Raw genomic sequence first — 17,437 nt, forward strand, 5'->3', positions numbered from 1 at the left:
GGCTGGAAAGTAAGATTTTTTGAAAATATAATCATTTGGGTATATAGATTGAAATTTGTTCTTTTATTTTGCTTGAGGATTGGATTATTTTGCTCAGCTATTTAAATGAGATGTTATATGCAAAATAATTTGCTAAATTTTAGTACATTATATATTATTAGCGATTTTTATTACTTTTATCTGCATCACTTTTATGTAGTAAACACTAAAAGTCTTATTCATTTATTCATTCATTCAATTTCTGACCAACAGACTGCCTGTTGATTGGACTAAGTATAAAACTTTTAAGAGAAAACTAGTAATTTACATAAACATTTTAAATTTTATTTCAATGACTCAAAAATGACAGTTTAATATAGATGGAGTCAAAGAAAATTTTACACAGAATATTGATGCTAAAAACGATTTCACTTTTAATCCAGTGGAATTGCTTGTTGACTCTGGGAGGGGGTAGGGAAGAGAGGAGGGAAAGAATCTGAATCATGTAACCATGGAAAAAATATTCTAAATTAATTAATTAAAAAAACCCAACTATTTCACTTTTGGGGGCAGCTGGGTAACTCAGTGGATTGAGAACTAGACCTAGAGACAGGATGTCCTAGGTTCAAATCTGGCCTCAGACACTTTCCCAACTTTGTGATCCTGGGCAAGTCATTTAACTCCCATTGCCTAGCTCTTACCATTCTTCTGTCTTGGAACCAATACATAATATTGAGTCTAAGGTGAAAGGTAAGGTTTTATAAAAAAACAAAAACAAAACAAAACAAAAAACTTTTACTTTGATCATTTGAGATGTCTCTATTTTGATGAATGCTCATTGGTCAGATCATATTTTGTTTTTGAAAGAATTGGAAAAAATTGCCAAAAAGTGTATTTTAGCTTATTTCAATTTCAACATTGTTGTTCTCATGTATATTTAAAAAAGATATATATTAAATGTTTATTTTATGTTGAATGAAATCTTGATTATTTTAATAGCCTCCTCATGCTGGGAAGTTGCTGTCTGTGTTAAAACACATTCCTCAGAAATATGGTCCTGACGCCTTTTTCAACTTTCCAGGGAAAAGTGCTGCGGTAATTTTCTCTTAATTATGAAACTAATTTGTATTCTGTTAATATTTAAGGTTTTTTTTTAAAGAATTCCCATTAGCTTACTTTATACTTTCCCCTTTGGACTTTGTTTACATGTCCCAAATTTTTCAACATCAGACCCTTTAGTCTATATTTACCATTTTATCTCAGATATTACCAGTATTATTTTCATTTCTTGTGAAGATTAGGCTAATTATTTGAAGTATGCTTGGTACTAGTTTACAATATATATGCTCCAAAGGAATACAGCCCAAGTGGTCTGGTATTTTAATACTGAAAAAGGACTGTCCCCAGATCCATTAATTTCTTGAGGCTAACATGAGTAGGGCATTTGTTTTAGGATTAGGAAACATGGTAGTATTTCATAGTAAATAGAGAGCTTGCCTTGGTGCCAGGAATTGAGCCTAGGCCCTACTTAGGATGAATCCTGATGGTGTAATGCTGGGTAAGTCATGTAAATGTGCAGTTCTCTAGACCAGAGTTGTAAAAATCAACACCTGACAAACTTGGCTAGCTTTAGATATGTTTAAATGCAGTATCTTATACAAAAGTACTTAAGAATTGAAATCCTTTGAATACTAAGTAATTGTTCTTTGAGTGATTCAAATCTTCTTCTCTAGGCTATTGCATTACCTCCTATAGCCAAATGGCCATACCAGAATGGATTTACTTTTCATACTTGGCTAAGAATGGATCCTGTAAACAACATCAATGTGGATAAGGATAAACCTTATTTGTATTGGTATGTATTTTTGATTTGGCCAGGATTGTTCATTTGTTTTGGAAATTTATAAAAATCTGAAAGAAAAAAATTTATTTTTTCTTGTAGTTTCAGAACAAACAAAGGACTTGGCTATTCTGCTCACTTTGTTGGAGGTTGTTTGATTATAACTGCAATAAAATCCAAAGGAAAAGGATTCCAGCATTGTGTGAAATTTGATTTCAAGCCACAAAAGGTATCCAGTACATTGTTTTAGTGTTTTGTAATTATATTATTAACATAAATAATGGTTTTAGATTTATAAGATGCAAAAAAGTAGTTTCCATATTTTTGCTGAGAGAATACTAAGTTGAAGTTTTTTGTTTTTTTTTTTTTTTATCCTGGGACTCCATTCTAGGAGCATAGGGCCACAACCAGTAGGCAATGGGACACACAGTCGCTCAGGGTCACCCAGCTGGGAAGTGTCTGAGCCCAGACTTGAACCTAGGACCTTTCGTCTCTAGGCCTGGCTCTCAATCCACTGAGCTAGCCCAGCTGCCCCTACTTTAGGTTGCAGTTTCTTTAGCAGATGTAGTTTTTTTTTACAGGGTGGGGTTGCTAGCCCCACGCCCAACCCTCCTCCTTTTTTCATCTGGGCTAGGGGCTGTCCTTGGCCCAGGAGTGATAAGGGTGTGCAGTAGTGGTCAAGTGACTTGCCCAAGGTCACACAGCTGGAAGTGTCCGAGGCCGGACTTGAACCTAGGACCTCCAGTCTCTAGGCCTGGCTCTCAATCCACTGAGCCACTCAGCTGCCCCTACTAAGTTGAAGTGCAACATATTAATTACTAAACATTTCCTTTTAAGAACACTATAAAAATGACAATTTACACTTCTGAAAAAAACTTTCTCCTATTGCCCAGAAAAAATACTTATGGAAGATACTTTAATAGTGGAATTATGAAAGTATGCTTATCAGAATAGACTTAAACTTTTAAAACTACCTCACATGGCAGTTTTGGTTCATTTGTTTAAAGTTTAACAACACATTTCAAGCAAGGACATTTAGGGCATTTACCTTCTGTCAAAAGTGGATACTTTTTGCTGGTATCAGTTAAAAAAATAACCTAGGCATCAAGTGAATATGATGTTTCTAGAATACCTTTTTTCAACATATATTTTCATTTGAGACATTGAGACACTGTCTTAATACAACCTGCTTTCCTGATTTGTAATAGTGCTTCAGTATTTACCTAGAATCAGAAAATAGCATTTTTATTAAAACTAGCAATGTCACCATAGCATTTTGTCTATTTGTGTTACCTTTCTATAAAAGAAATTGCTTTCCTAAACCTTTTCATATGAAACTTTTTAATTTGAGTGACTCTTGGATCTTGCTTAATTTCAGATCAGTATAAAGTTATGTCAGAGAAATGTTAGTACATGTTAGTGATTTCTATTTTTGTTTGTTCAGTGGTATATGGTAACAATAGTGCACATTTATAATCGATGGAAGAACAGTGAACTTCGATGTTATGTAAATGGAGAACTGGCTTCATATGGAGAGATAACATGGTTCGTCAATACTAGTGATGTGAGTAGTTTACAAAATTTAAATAAAAACATTAAAGTTAAAAGTAGAAATATGAACCCTTCAAAGCTCATTCATCTGATAGGTGCAATTTTAAGTCTTGAATATTCTTTTTTAAGGGTGATTTAAAAAATTTATTACTACCTAGTTAATATTATTTTTTAATTAATAGAGAGAAGTGTGTCAGTGGGCAGAAAATTTGCCAGAAAGTTAACTGTTAATTCGATAATCTTCATTTGTGGTTAGCATGTACTTTCAGTGACTGCAATGCTTTGTTTATCAACTTACCAAATGATAATAGTTCCTAGAATCATAAAACTTTAGTATTTCTATATCTAGGCCTATTTATTAGTTTGATTTCAGGCTAAATCAGTGGTATTTATTCTTTTTCGCATTCTAGTTTCCTATGGGCAGTCTGCAAAGCCTATGGACCTTTTCTTAGAATAATGTTTTTAAATGCATGAAATACAACTCATAGGGTAAAGAAAGGAAACCAGTTTTATTGAAATAAAGATGTAATTTTTTTCCATCCAAATTTATGGGGCCCCCTAACACTATACGTAATCTCTATTTAAGAATTCCTACTTTCATCGTTCCTGGACGAAAGAAAACAAAAGGATATAGCATCAGTAATTCACAGTTGGAGGCTTAATATTTCTAGTTCAATTGTTTAACTATACTATATATGCTTTTAGATCCTATTTGTGTTTTCTAATTTGGAATCTAGTTTGAGATAGTGCCTCTTGGCTTCACGCAACTAATTAGAATGCAAGGTCATTTTATGGTTATCAAGGAAAGACAGTGTCTTCTGTGGTAAAAATGAGAGAACAAATCATTGACAACTTGTAAAGGCACATTTATATTTTTTATCCAAATACATTTGCTTTTTTTGTATGATAGCAACTTGCTGTTGGGGTATCCATCGTGCTTAGCTTCCCTTTGATGCTACAGATCACAGAAAATTTTTTATGAGAGGCATAATGTCTATCAGTAGTAGGTGAACAGGATTACAGGTAGAGAGCTAGAAGGAACCTTAGAGGCCCACTTCTTCACAATTCCCATTTTTTTTAAAACCCTTGTACTTCGGTGTATTGTCTCATAGGTGGAAGATTGGTAAGGGTGGGCAATGGGGGTCAAGTGACTTGCCCAGGGTCACACAGCTGGGAAGTGGCTGAGGCCGGGTTTGAACCTAGGACCTCCTGTCTCTAGGCCCGACTCTCACTCCACTGAGCTACCCAGCTGCCCCCTACCACAATTCCCATTTAATAGATGAGGGAACTGTTGCCTGGAGAGATTACATGACATACCTAAGGTCACTAGGGGGTGGTGTGAACATCCTTTTCAGAGTAAGGATTTGAGTTTAATATATCACCCCTTTATGCTACATTGTTTTTTCTTCTGGGTGTCATTATTTAGGAAGGACAGTCATAAACTTCCTAGTGTCCAAGATAGTATGACCACCTTGGGATAGGGATCATGCTATGTATGCCTGACTCAGATGAAGGAACTTGGTATGTTTATTCTGGAAGAGTCAAGACTAAGTATGAATTATAATAGATATTTTCAGTTATTTAAGGATTGCTACACGGAATGGGGATTTGACTCCAGAGTGTAGGAGTAGCAGCATTAGGTGGAAATTGTAAAGAAGGTTATGTAAGCTCAATGTTTGGAAAATAATTCTCAGAATTAGATCCACTCAAATGTGGGATCACCTCCCTTAAGCCAGTAATGGGATCTCTCTCTCTGAGACCTCAGGCAGAGTCTGAATAATCACTTATGAGCTATGCTTTAGAGAGGTTACTTTTTTAGGGACACAATTGGACTAAATAGCCCTGAGGTTTTATGATTTTGTGATTTACTAAAAAGATAAGAATCTGTAGTAATAAGAGAAAAATATGAAGCACATTTATTGTATCTGCTTCTGTGAAATTTAGCAGGACTAATGTTTGAAACTAGATTCTAATAAGAATAAGCCAGCATTTCTTAAGTGACTGGTATCTGCCTGGCCCTGTTGTAGGCACTAGAGATACCCTCATGCCCCTAAAACAAAAACAAAAGAAAAGTCCCTGACTTCAAGGAGCTTTCTGTTAACCTTACCAGCAAATATAACTTTTCACTTTCATTATGATTAATTTAAACTCCTGTTGTGTTTTTTTACAGACTTTCGACAAATGCTTTTTAGGATCTTCAGAAACAGCAGATGCCAATAGAGTGTTTTGTGGGCAAATGACAGCTGTTTACCTTTTCAGTGAAGCTCTCAATGCTGCTCAGATTTTTGCTGTTTATCAACTAGGGTTGGGATACAAGGTACTTAGATATTTTACATTAACTAGTCTAACATATTTGAACAATTAGAGTATTGTTTTGAAAATGTGAATATTTTAGACCTTGAATAAAGTCATAGTTTAATAAAGTTTATTATATGGTTCCAAGGCAGAAGAGTGGTAAAGGTTAGACAATAAGGGTTAAGTGACTTGCCCAGGGTCACACAGCTAGGAAGTATCTGAGGCCAGATTTGAACCCAAGATCTGCTCTCTAGGCCTGAACCTCAATCCACTAAGCCACCCTACCGTCCCCTGTTATGAGTACTGGTATGGTCTTGAGTAACCTATATCATGATAAAATACTTGGTAAATAATGAGTTACTATTGGACCAATTATCATTGGTCCTATATTTGGCTTTATACAGTGAAATATATAGAGTTACAAACATTTTTTTAATTTTATTTTTATTATTATGCAAAATACACTTCCATATTAGTCATTATTGTAAAAGCACACACACAAAACCAAAATCCCCAAGTAAAACTGTAAATACACTGATGTGAAAAATAGCATGCTTTTGATCTGCAAAAATAGCTCTGATTAAAAGAGATAAGGAAGGAAATTATATCTTTCTAAAAGATAATTTTCCTACAAATTAAGTTTATTTTTTCTGAAATGGTACATGCTTGCTAAAATAATAAAGTAAGTTAAAGTTTGTTTTGATAAAGAGTATGTCTTGATACTTTATAGATAATAATGTTTTGAAAAGAATTAACTTATTTTTTAAAAGTGGGTATTCTGTTTTGAAGAGCAAGGCAGAAGTGATATGAATTACCATTTCTTGTTAAGGTGTGCATATGAATTGAAGTTAAGGATTAAATTTTATTTTCAAGTTATTTAAAATAAAAATGAAAGGAAATGTTGTTTAGATGCATTTTTCTCAGTTTTTGTGTAGTTTTTATTTTTCTTAGAGATCACTACTAGCTCAAAGATACTGAGATATAACCTTCTACTAAGATTTTTTTCCATTCAAGCTGCTTTAAGTTAAGGAAATTATATCAGTGGTAAAAAAAAAAAAACCCTAGCTTTTGAACTATTTTGTTTTTTCAAACATTTTCCTTTTTTAAATAATCTCTAGGAGGCAATATTTTTATGAGAATGAAATAAATTAAGCTGATAAATTTAATGATAACCTTTTAAATAAAAATTATTTTGACATTCTTGATACCCTTTCCATATATGTAAACTAAAATTTATTCTTGGTGTTTCAAGTAGTTATAGTTAAAAGACTTTCAAAAATTGTCATCATTATTGGTATTTGGTTAGTCTTGGGAGTATTTTCATTTTTGTTTTGTTATGCTGTTATACATGGTGCTAAAGATGAAATATTTTGTACTCAAGTTTTAGTGCTATTGATTTGAATTGCATTACATCTTTAAAATATAGAATTAGTCTTATTACAACTTTTTATGTTTGTCTGCGACTAGCAGAGTATTCTGCAAATAGTTGATGCTTAATAATTTTTATTTTATTAAAAAAAAACAACACCTTACTTCTGTTTTAGAATTGTTACTAAGTATCAGTTCCAAGACAGAAGGAGCAGTAAAGCAAGGTAATTGGGGATAAGTGACCTGCCCAGGGTCACATAGCTAAAAAGTATCTGAAGCCTAATTTGAACCAAAGACGTCCTGTTTTTAGGCCTGGCTTTCTGTTTCTGTTCACTGAGCCACCTAGCTGCCCCATGATACTTAATAATTATTGTTTGTTGAATTAAATTCAATCATTTCAGAAATTACTATTTTAGAACAGCCAGCAAAGAAAATAGTGTCAGTAGAAAACTTTAGCAGTTATGCATCTCTTTAATTATTTAATTTTGTTGGTTTGTTATTGATTCATACTTTACAACATACAATCCTAAATTTTCTTCAATACTATTTTTTAGGGAACATTTAAGTTCAAAGCAGAAAGTGACCTCTTCCTTGCGGAACATCACAAACTTTTGCTTTATGATGGTAAACTTTCCAATGCTATTGCGTTCACATATAATCCGCGGGCCACTGATGCCCAACTTTGTCTTGAATCATCACCCAAGGATAACCCTTCCATATTTGTTCATTCACCTCATGCTCTTATGCTCCAGGTATGATATGCTTTTCAGAATATTTTTGAATGGGCATTGTTTAGATAACATCGGGTGTTTATATTGTTAATTTTCAGGCACTTAGTCATTTCTGATCCTTAATGACCCCCTGGACCATACTGTCCATGGAGTTTTCTTGGCAGAGATATTGGAATGGTTTGCTATTTCCTTCTCCAGTGTATTAAGACAAATAGAGTTTAAGTGATTTGCCCAGGATTACACAGCTAGAAAGTGTATGAGAGCAAATTTGAGCTTAATTCTTCCTGACTCCAAGTCCAGTGCTCTATCCCTTAAAAATATTTCTATTTACATTTATTTATTTACATAGTTATTTATATAGCTGATTCTATTTATAAAACTAAATCTAATACTTACTATAAAGCATTTCTGCCATTCTAATTGTATTTTCATTTTAACAGTAGTAATAAAAGTAATTTTATATTAATTTTGTGTGCTTTCCATTCCATCAGGATGTGAAAGCAGTTTTGACTCATTCTATCCAAAGTGCTATGCACTCGATTGGAGGGGTACAGGTGCTTTTCCCTCTCTTTGCACAGTTGGACTATAAACAGTATTCATCTGACCAGGCTGACACATCTGTTTGGTGGGTATCCTTAAAATAATTTCAACTGTTTTGGAATTAAATTCTTCAACTTTTTCTTCTGGGTAGAATTAATTTGCCTTTCTTTCCTTTTTAAATAGAAAGATAGCAACTATAGAACATTATAGTTGTAGCAATTATGGAGTAAAATTTGAGGATGTTTTTAAAAATAACAAAAATCTACTCTTTTTTTCCCCCTCTACTCTAACGAAAAAAGGTTTAACCTTTGTAAAAATACACATAATTAAACACAGCGTATTTTTGGCTCTGAGTGTATCATTTCTCTCTCAGCAATTGGGTAGCATACTTCATCTCTGGTTCTTTGGATTATGGCTCATCTTTGTGTTGATCAGAATTCTTTCAAAGATGTAGTAATGTTATTCTCTTAATTTTTTTAATCTTTATTTTCATTCCCCAATTTTTTCCCTCCATGTACCCCTTTTATTCCTATTGAGAAGGAAAGAAATACAATACCCATTATACATATGAAATAATGTAAATCAAACTTTCAAATTAGTCTGATTGTGAAAAAAAGCAAGGAAAATAAAGTTTAAAAATATGCATCAGTCTTCACTTAGAGTTTATCAGTTTTGTCTCAAGAGATGGTTAATATTTTTTTCATGAGTCATTTCTGATTGCTGTGGATCATTCTATTGGTCACAGTAGCTAAGTCTTACACAGTTGATTGCCATTACAATATTGTTGTTATTGTATATAATGTTCTTCCAGTTCTTATTTAACATAGGTTTATATGAACATAAGTTCATATGTCTTCTCAATTTTTTTTCTGAAACCATCCTCTTCATTTCTTACAGCACAATAATATTCCATCACATTCATATGCCTAAATTTGTTCAGCTATTCTCTAATTTTTGGGCATACCCTCAGTTTCTAATTCTTTACCACCACAAGAAGAGCTATCAAAATTTTTGTACATATAGGTCCTTTTCCTTTTTTCTTTTATCTTTTTGACAGTTGTAGCATGCTGGATTAAAGGGTATACACAGTTTTCATAACTCTTTGGGCATTATTCTCCAGAATGGTTGGACCAGTTCAAAACTCCACCAATCATGCTTTAGTGTACCTATTTTTCCACATCCCCTCCAACATTTTTTGTTTTCCCTTTCTGTCATGTTAGCCAATCTTACGAGTGTGAGGTGGTATCCAAGAGTTTTAATTTGCATATTTGTAATTATTACTAATTTAGAGTATTTTTATAACTTTGATTTCTTCTGAAAACTGAATGTATCCTTTGACTATTTATCATTTGGGGAATGGCTCTTATTTTTAAAAATTGGGTCACTTTCTTCTATATTTGAGAAATGAGGCCATTATCAGAGAAACTTACTCTAAAATGTTTTCCTTAGTTTCTTACTTTCCTTCTAATTTTTGTTGCATTTGTTTTCTTGATAAAATTCTTTTTAATTTCAAGTAATTAAAATTATCCATTTTTTCCTCCTGTGATCATCTCTGTCTCTTATTTGGTCTTAAGCTCTTTCTTTATTCATAGATTAGACAGGTAATTTTTTCCATGCTTCCTTAATTTGCTTATGATATCACCCTCTATGTCTAAATTGTGAATGCATTTTGACTTTTTTTGATATACATTATGAGGTGTTGGGTGCTTAGTTTATGCCAGACTGCTTTCCATTTTTTCCAGAGGTTTTTATGAAATAATGAGCCCTTAACTCACTAGCTTGAATTTTTGAATTTATCAAACACTAGATTACTGTGAGCATTTACTTGAATATATTTTATATCTATTTTTTCCCTTAATCAATAGCTATTTCTTTTCCAGTACCAAAGTGTTTTGATAATTTCAAATTTGAAATCTGATATTGCTAGGCTTCCTTCTTTCACATTTTTAAAATTAATTCTCTTGATATTCTTGATCTATTTTCTAGATGAATTTTGTTTTGATCTATATTTGTGTGGTGTTTTGTAATTGTTTTCATATGGTTTCTGTGTGTTCTGGCAGTTAAATCTCAAGTATTTTAAATGAAATTTACCTTTCTATGGCTTTCTGGATTTTATTGGTAATATGAAGACATGCTAACAATGTTATTCTTACATATTTATAGAAAAAAGTAAAGAAGTTCTTGCTTACACATGAAGTAATAAAATAGTTGTGAAATTTAAGTGAACATTAAATGATGGTGGGAGTAAAGTCATTTCTGCATTTGAAAATAACTTTGACTTGCAGTCTTACAATATGGTTTTGGTTTGGAGTGAGTCACCATGAGGGTGCAACCCCTCATAACATTTTATCCTCAGGGATTATACCTTAATTTTCTTTGATTGCTGAAGAACATCTATTATAGCATTTTCCATGATAAAGTATTAATTTGCTACTACTTATTTGTACTTACATGAATTAAGTCTGACTTGGTAATGGAGTAATTGCCTAATGACCCTGGCATTAAAATGTAATCATATAGTAGTTAGGACTGACGATGTAGAATAGGTCAATGTACCAGGTTCTCATCTTGCATTAATTGCACTTATTTCACTTCATAGCCTCACTTCTAGTCAGTCATTGGTTTCTGGGAAATGTCCAGTGTTGTCCAATTCAGTGCTAACCATTGAATAAGTTTTTGAATTCTGTCTTGGCAAGTATATTGAGGAGGTACCTGATTTGTAAAGATACCTGATGTTTAAGGGTGCTAGACAATTGCTCTCTTAAACTGCTGAGATTTTTTCTTTATAAACATTGTATTTGCCAAGTTTAGATGAAAAATAGGAGAGGTAATATTACAAATACTTAGAGATAGATTCATAGAAGAGGTAGACTTACAGGAGATACTTGAAGGACTTGTTGCATTAGGGAAGAAGTTCTTGCTATTGGGAGAAGCCTTGGGGAGGGTATGTATGGGATTAAGGAGAATTAAAATAATCAGAAACAGTAATGAAAGAATGGTTTTACCTGCATGGAATGTATGTAATATATATGGTTGAAGTGAGTCAGCGATGCATATTTTTTACTTCAGAAGCTTATTTTTCTGTGAATCCAGACCTCTAGATTGAACTCCTGATGTGAAGTTCTTCTACTGCTGATGTAGCCCAGCATCTCTGTAATGTGGTTTTAGTTAGAGATTAAGTGATTTACACAGTCATAAAGCTAGTAATGTGTAGGAGGTAGGGCTCAAATCCAAGTATTTCTGACTTTTAAGTCATCCCTCTATCCAGTACATAACATATCATTTATTTTCTGAAACTACACTGTTTTAAAAAAAAATTTACCCTAAGCATTAGTGAGCTGATACTTTCTCTCTATCCTTACCTCCTTCTTACTAAAATTTAATTGAAAGTTCTGTGACTTCCATGCCCCTGATAGTACTATAATTTTTTTCCTCCTCACTTTTCTAGCTCTACCCTATTGGCTTTTATCATGGAGTTGTTGAAAAACTCCATTGCTATGCAAGAACAGATGCTTTCCTCTAAGGGCTTCCTGGTCATAGGATACAGCCTTGAAAAGGTAAGACACAATTTACTTAGAGCTTTTCTTTTTTCTTTTTCTTTTTTCCTTTTACAGGCCATAGACTTTTATTGTTGAGTGCCTTTTTTATAAGGCCTCCTTGTTAAAGTAGTTTAATTGAGATTTTCATATTTTTTCTCTTGCACCTCATACAATCCAAAGAGAATTGTGACTTTTGATGAATGATTGCTTTAGAATTCCATTGTCTCTCTGATGTGTGGAGTAACTTAGAGCATAGCACTGTTTTTTAGGAGACCTATGTTTTACCTGTTCTTACCTCAAAATAGTTGTCTGATGTTATTAAAATAAAATAAATTTTTTTTCTATTACATAGTCTTCCAAATGCCATGTCAGTAGAGCTGTACTTGAACTTTGTCTGGCATTTTCAAAATACCTGAGTAGTCTGCATAATGGAGTACCACTTCTGAAACAATTGTGTGATCACATCCTTCTCAATCCTGCAATATGGATTCATACCCCAGCCAAGGTAAAATGGGCTTTGATGATTTTAATATATTGTTTCTCTTATTTTTTTGCTTTATATAATTGTAATTCTGTACAGAGAGGGAGATTTTATTTGTAGACTGAAAGTTTATTCAGCATATTTGGACGAGCATAGATTGTTTTGTAAAAGAAAAAATTACTAGGTATTGGACTATTTTTGTAGGAATATAAAATAAAATTTCAACTAGAAGATGGAATACCACTTTGTTTTATATGTAACTTGAAAACAATTTTGCTTAGTGAGAGAACATTAAACTAAAGTAAATCTAATTGTGTTTACTAATATTAGACAACTTCATATTTTAAATTGGGGTCATACTGCTTAAAAGAATAATTTTCCAGTATGTCTTTTATCCCCCATTTAGCCATATTTTTTAAACTAAGATAACATTTCAGGAAAATCAAATAGAATCTGACAACATATAAATATTTTGTACCCATAGTCTTCTTCCTCTCTCCTGAGGGGTTGCAGGAAGTGTGTCATTCAGTATCTGGATTAGTCATTGTAATTCATCTGAATTTGGGCATCTTTTAGTGTTTTATTTTTTGTAATTATTGTGCATATTGTTATGGTTTTGCTTTTTTTTCCCCTCTGCATCTCTTCTTAAAATGATTTCCATGTTCCTCCAAATTCTTCATATTTATAATTCCTTGTTGGACATTAATAGTCTATTAAATTAATGTCACAATTTGATCCACCCATTTCATATGGCATTCACTTCATTTCCAGTTTTCTAGTACAACAAAAAGAAAAAGGATAAGGGAATAAACATTTAAATAACTTCTACCAACTGCTTGGCATTGTGCTAAATACTTTTTTTCAACAAATATTATTTCATTTAAGGAGGCAGGTGCTATTATTTTCTCCATTTTATAATTTGAGGAAATTTAGGTAGATACAAGTTAAGTGGCTTTCCCAGGGTAACAATGCCATCTTAAGTGTTTGTGGCCAGATTTGACTTTGGTATTCCTGACACCAGACCCAGCATATTATCCACTGTTCCAACAGTGTCCTCTAAAAAAGTTTTGCTACAAATATTTTGATACATATTGACCCTTTTTTTTCTAACTTGTATCTTCTTGGGGAATATGCCTAATAATGGGATTGCTAGGTCAAAAGGCATTAGTAGTCACAGATAATTGATAGGGAAAACAATTTGAAAACTTAATCACTTTTCTTTCTGAATTTTAAGTTTTCTATAACTAAGCTGTGACAACTTACATGTCCATATTCTAACATTACCTATTTTCTAGGTAATGTTAACAAACTTTTGAGAGTGTGTTGGGTCCGAAGTGAAATTTCAGTTTTAAAGTAAAACATTGGATTTGGACTCAAACTCAGGAAGACTTAAGTTCAAATCCTGTCTCTGACACTAATTGTATGATCCTATTTTAGTCACTTAATCTCTGGCTGCTTTTATAAAACTGGGATAATAATAACACCTACCTCCTAGGATTGTTGTGAGGATCAAATAAGATATTTGTAAAGCACTTTCTAAACATTAAAGGCACTACATAAATGTTATCTATTGTTATTTTAAATATTCTCATAAAGTTATTGACAATTTGCATTTCTTTTGAAAACTTTTCAGATCAGTTGATCACTTATTTATTGGGGATGGTTTGTTCTAGTTATATCAGTTCCCTATTTCTTGGATAGTTTTCTTTAGAAATATTTGATACAGAAAACTGACAACTTCTGTTATTTCAGATATCATATAAAAGCCTTTAAAGATTAAATCTTATGGATCTGATAATCTAGTCTGTCTTTTAAGATTTACTTTCCTTTTTTAAGAATTTCCTCCTTTATGTATGTGAAAGTTATTTTCTTTCATTCTTTTTATAGACTTTTTATTTTGTTTTGTATATATTTGGAGCTGTTTGTGGTATATGATCTAATAACAATTTTCTTTCTAGCCATTTTCTGGTTTTCCCAGCATTTTTTTTCAGATAGGTGTAAGTCCTCTTGAGTTGATTATGTTCTTGGGTTTTCAAAGAGTGGTGTTCATTTGTTTCTGGGTCTTGATTCTCTTGTATATTTCCCTGATCTACTTATATTCTTTTAACTAGGGTATCCACTTCTGGATACCACTTCTTCAGATAGTTATAATTATAAGATTGTGGTTATACCCTAGACATCCCAGTTATTCTGAACCCTTTGTTGGTTATCAGTCACACTTCATTCCCCATTTCCCAACACTTGATTTCTTATTCCCATCCCTCTCAACCCTCCCCCAAAGTCCCAAACAAATGCTTTCTACTCCTTCTACTGTGCCCTCTGTTCCATAAGCAGCAAACTTTCTTCAGCCTAAATCCTTTTCTCTCCTATTCCTCCCATCTTCTGGCAATCACGAATATGATGACTCAACCACCCTGGTGACCCTTTTTAATACTGGCTGCACCTTTACTCATTCTCTTTTGCTCACTGATTGATATAGAAGAGTTAGAATATCCCTATTGCCTCTTTGTGCTCCTCTTCCCTTCATATCTCAGTAACTTCTCTTTTGAGGAAGAGATGCAATCCATATCTAAACTAAATCCTAGTAGCTGCTGTCTCATACTTCCAGGTCAATCTCCTTTCTTACTCAGGAGTTCAGTATCTGATTCACAAATTTTCTCTTCTCTTTAACTAATCATACCAAGTGATTTTGACATATATGTTGACTCTCTCAACACCCTAACCACTCATTTTGTCAATTTATTTCCCATGACCTACTGCTCTTCATCATCTCAGCCTTACCCAGATAGTGAGATTCATGATCTTGCCAATACCCACCAACTCACCACTTCAAAATTCAAGAATCCTTAAGTCCCCTTATCTGACCACAATATTGTCCTTCCATTTTTCCCTCTCTGTTCCCTTAACAAACTGTATTATTCTTCACTTTGCCTGACCTCTCTGATCCCTTGACTACTCAGTTCTCTCCCAGGTATAATGTAGAAAATGGCAGGATGGAATTCCTGCAAAATACAGGGTCAAGCCTCACCCAGAATTTCAGGGGACCCCCCCCCAGAGAACTTTGGGTGAGGGGACAGCTGGTAGGGAGTTAAACAGTTGATTTCTGGGAGTTGAGGGGAGCAGATCTTTCTGCTTACGGTTTCTGATTTGGAGTTTGCCTGGGAGACCATAGTGGCAAAAGCCATTGTGGTTTCTACTCAGGAGTTTGCCTGTCTAGTAGGATTAGACCTTTCCAGTATCAATATAATAAATATTTAGTTATTTAGACATTAGAAATAATAACTATTATCTTGGAGGGCAACTTAGCTAAAGGTCTGTCACTCCTTCCGGGGGGGGGGGCAACAGCTTCTACCTGACAGTTCAGGGCTTCCCAGTTCTTATCCAAATCCTAATTACCCCCTCTTGCCTTCCCCTTCCTTCTTTTATCAATATAACTTTATCTTTAATAGCTGTGTCTGGGTATTATTTGAGGATACTCACTGCAGCCATTAAGTTTGGTTCCTGTCAGTTGCCAGCCTAAGAAGTCAGATCCTTCTCAGTCCTTAACAAGATATCTAGCTTCTACTCAGTCCCCAATAAGACCTGTGGGAATATAAGTTAGAGAAAGGGAACATCATTAAAGATTTGCCTTTGCTAAATCTTGCTTGAAGACACACTGCCCTGTCTCCATCTTCAACTGAAAACCAACTGCTTAGGGGGAGGGGTTTGAGAGCAAGAAGTACCTAACCCCCTCCCTACTTACTCAAGCCTGTCTGTGTGGGAGAAGAGGGTTTTGCAGGCATCTGGTCCTGGCCAGACCATTAGCTTCCCAATATCCCTGTTATTACAAACATAACACAGGCCATTACACTCTGCTTTTTATCATTTCGACTTTTGTGAACCAATTCAACTCTATTCTGTCATCTTCTCTTGAATCCCTGGCTTCTTTATATACTGATTGTATTCTAGTAAGTTTGGAGAACTCTTGCTATTTACTGCTTTTGCTCCTACACAATTGGTGCTGAATGAAAATGGAGAAAATCACACAACCCTTCTGACTGGTTCCACTACACCAGAGGTCAGCAACGTATGGCTCTTTCTGCAGGAGCCATAAAGTCAATTTTTTTTCAGGCGCTGTTACAGGAACGCACTGTGAGCACTGTACGGCTCTCACGAAATTACATTTTAAAAAATGTGGCGTTTATGGCTCTCACGGTCAAAAGGTTGATGGCCCCTGCACTACACAATGATGTAATGCAGTCTTAAGTGGGCCTGGAGCACAAGGGATTTTTTTTACATTTCCCTTATCAGCTCACCATCCTACTTTTCATAGTGTCTCTTTCACATCTTTTCTTATGTCTTCAGATCTCCCAGGGCTCACCCATCCAATCAGCCTTGCCTCATATTTTATGAAAAAAATTGAGCCCATTTCCTGTCAGTTTCATCTTCTTCCCTTTTTTTCATATCCTATTATTCATATGCCTATCTCCTTCACCTGTTTCCCACAAAGAGGCAGCCTTGCTCCTTATCAAGTTCTAACTCCACAGGCAATCCTGTTCCATTCTGTTCCTTTTGACTTTGCTGCCATCTCCACTCTATCAGTCACTTATCTTCAGTCCCTCCCTACTGATTCTTTCCCTATTGCCTACAAACATGCCCATGTCTCCCCCATCCTCAAAAATACTCTCATTTAATCTTTATTCTTTTGACCTTTCCTTAGCCTTTGATATGATCATTTTCTACTTCTTGATATTCTTTTCACTCTAGGTTTTATTTGGAACATGTGCTGTATCCTTCCTATTATACTGCTCCTTCTTAATGTACTTTGTTGGATCCTTTTCCAGGTTATGCCCTCGAAGCCCTCAGGGCTTTTTCTGGGGCTCTGTTCTCTTCTGCCCCCATACTAATTCACTTGGTGATCTCCATCACCTTCCATGGATTTAATCCTAATCTCTATGCTGATGATTCTCAAATCTACTCATCCTTCTCTAACTTCTCTGTTGAACTCCATTATCACATCTCCAGTTTTCTTTCACATATTTCAAACTAGATGTACACTAGACATCTTAAACTGAACATGTCCAAAACTGGACTCAGTATCTTTTCCCCTAAAAACTCCCCTCACCTTCAGATT

General features: G+C 34.1%; 1 protein-coding gene across 4 annotated transcripts in view; it reads left to right on the forward strand.

Annotated features, from left to right (window-relative positions):
- The window catches only part of LRBA (LPS responsive beige-like anchor protein), a 686,065-nt gene that overhangs the window by 83,949 nt on the left and 584,679 nt on the right, over window positions 1-17,437 (forward strand). For all 4 annotated transcript variants that reach the window (XM_044680734.1, XM_044680732.1, XM_044680733.1 and 1 more), the window contains exons 4-12: window positions 979-1,074; window positions 1,713-1,834; window positions 1,922-2,048; window positions 3,264-3,383; window positions 5,541-5,687; window positions 7,588-7,785; window positions 8,256-8,389; window positions 11,753-11,861; window positions 12,196-12,348. In XM_044680734.1, coding sequence (XP_044536669.1) covers window positions 979-1,074; window positions 1,713-1,834; window positions 1,922-2,048; window positions 3,264-3,383; window positions 5,541-5,687; window positions 7,588-7,785; window positions 8,256-8,389; window positions 11,753-11,861; window positions 12,196-12,348 — 1,206 coding nt within the window. The remainder of the gene's footprint in view (window positions 1-978; window positions 1,075-1,712; window positions 1,835-1,921; window positions 2,049-3,263; window positions 3,384-5,540; window positions 5,688-7,587; window positions 7,786-8,255; window positions 8,390-11,752; window positions 11,862-12,195; window positions 12,349-17,437) is intronic.

The sequence above is a fragment of the Gracilinanus agilis genome, chromosome 6, assembly GCF_016433145.1.
Source record: "Gracilinanus agilis isolate LMUSP501 chromosome 6, AgileGrace, whole genome shotgun sequence".
NCBI lineage: Eukaryota > Metazoa > Chordata > Mammalia > Didelphimorphia > Didelphidae > Gracilinanus > Gracilinanus agilis.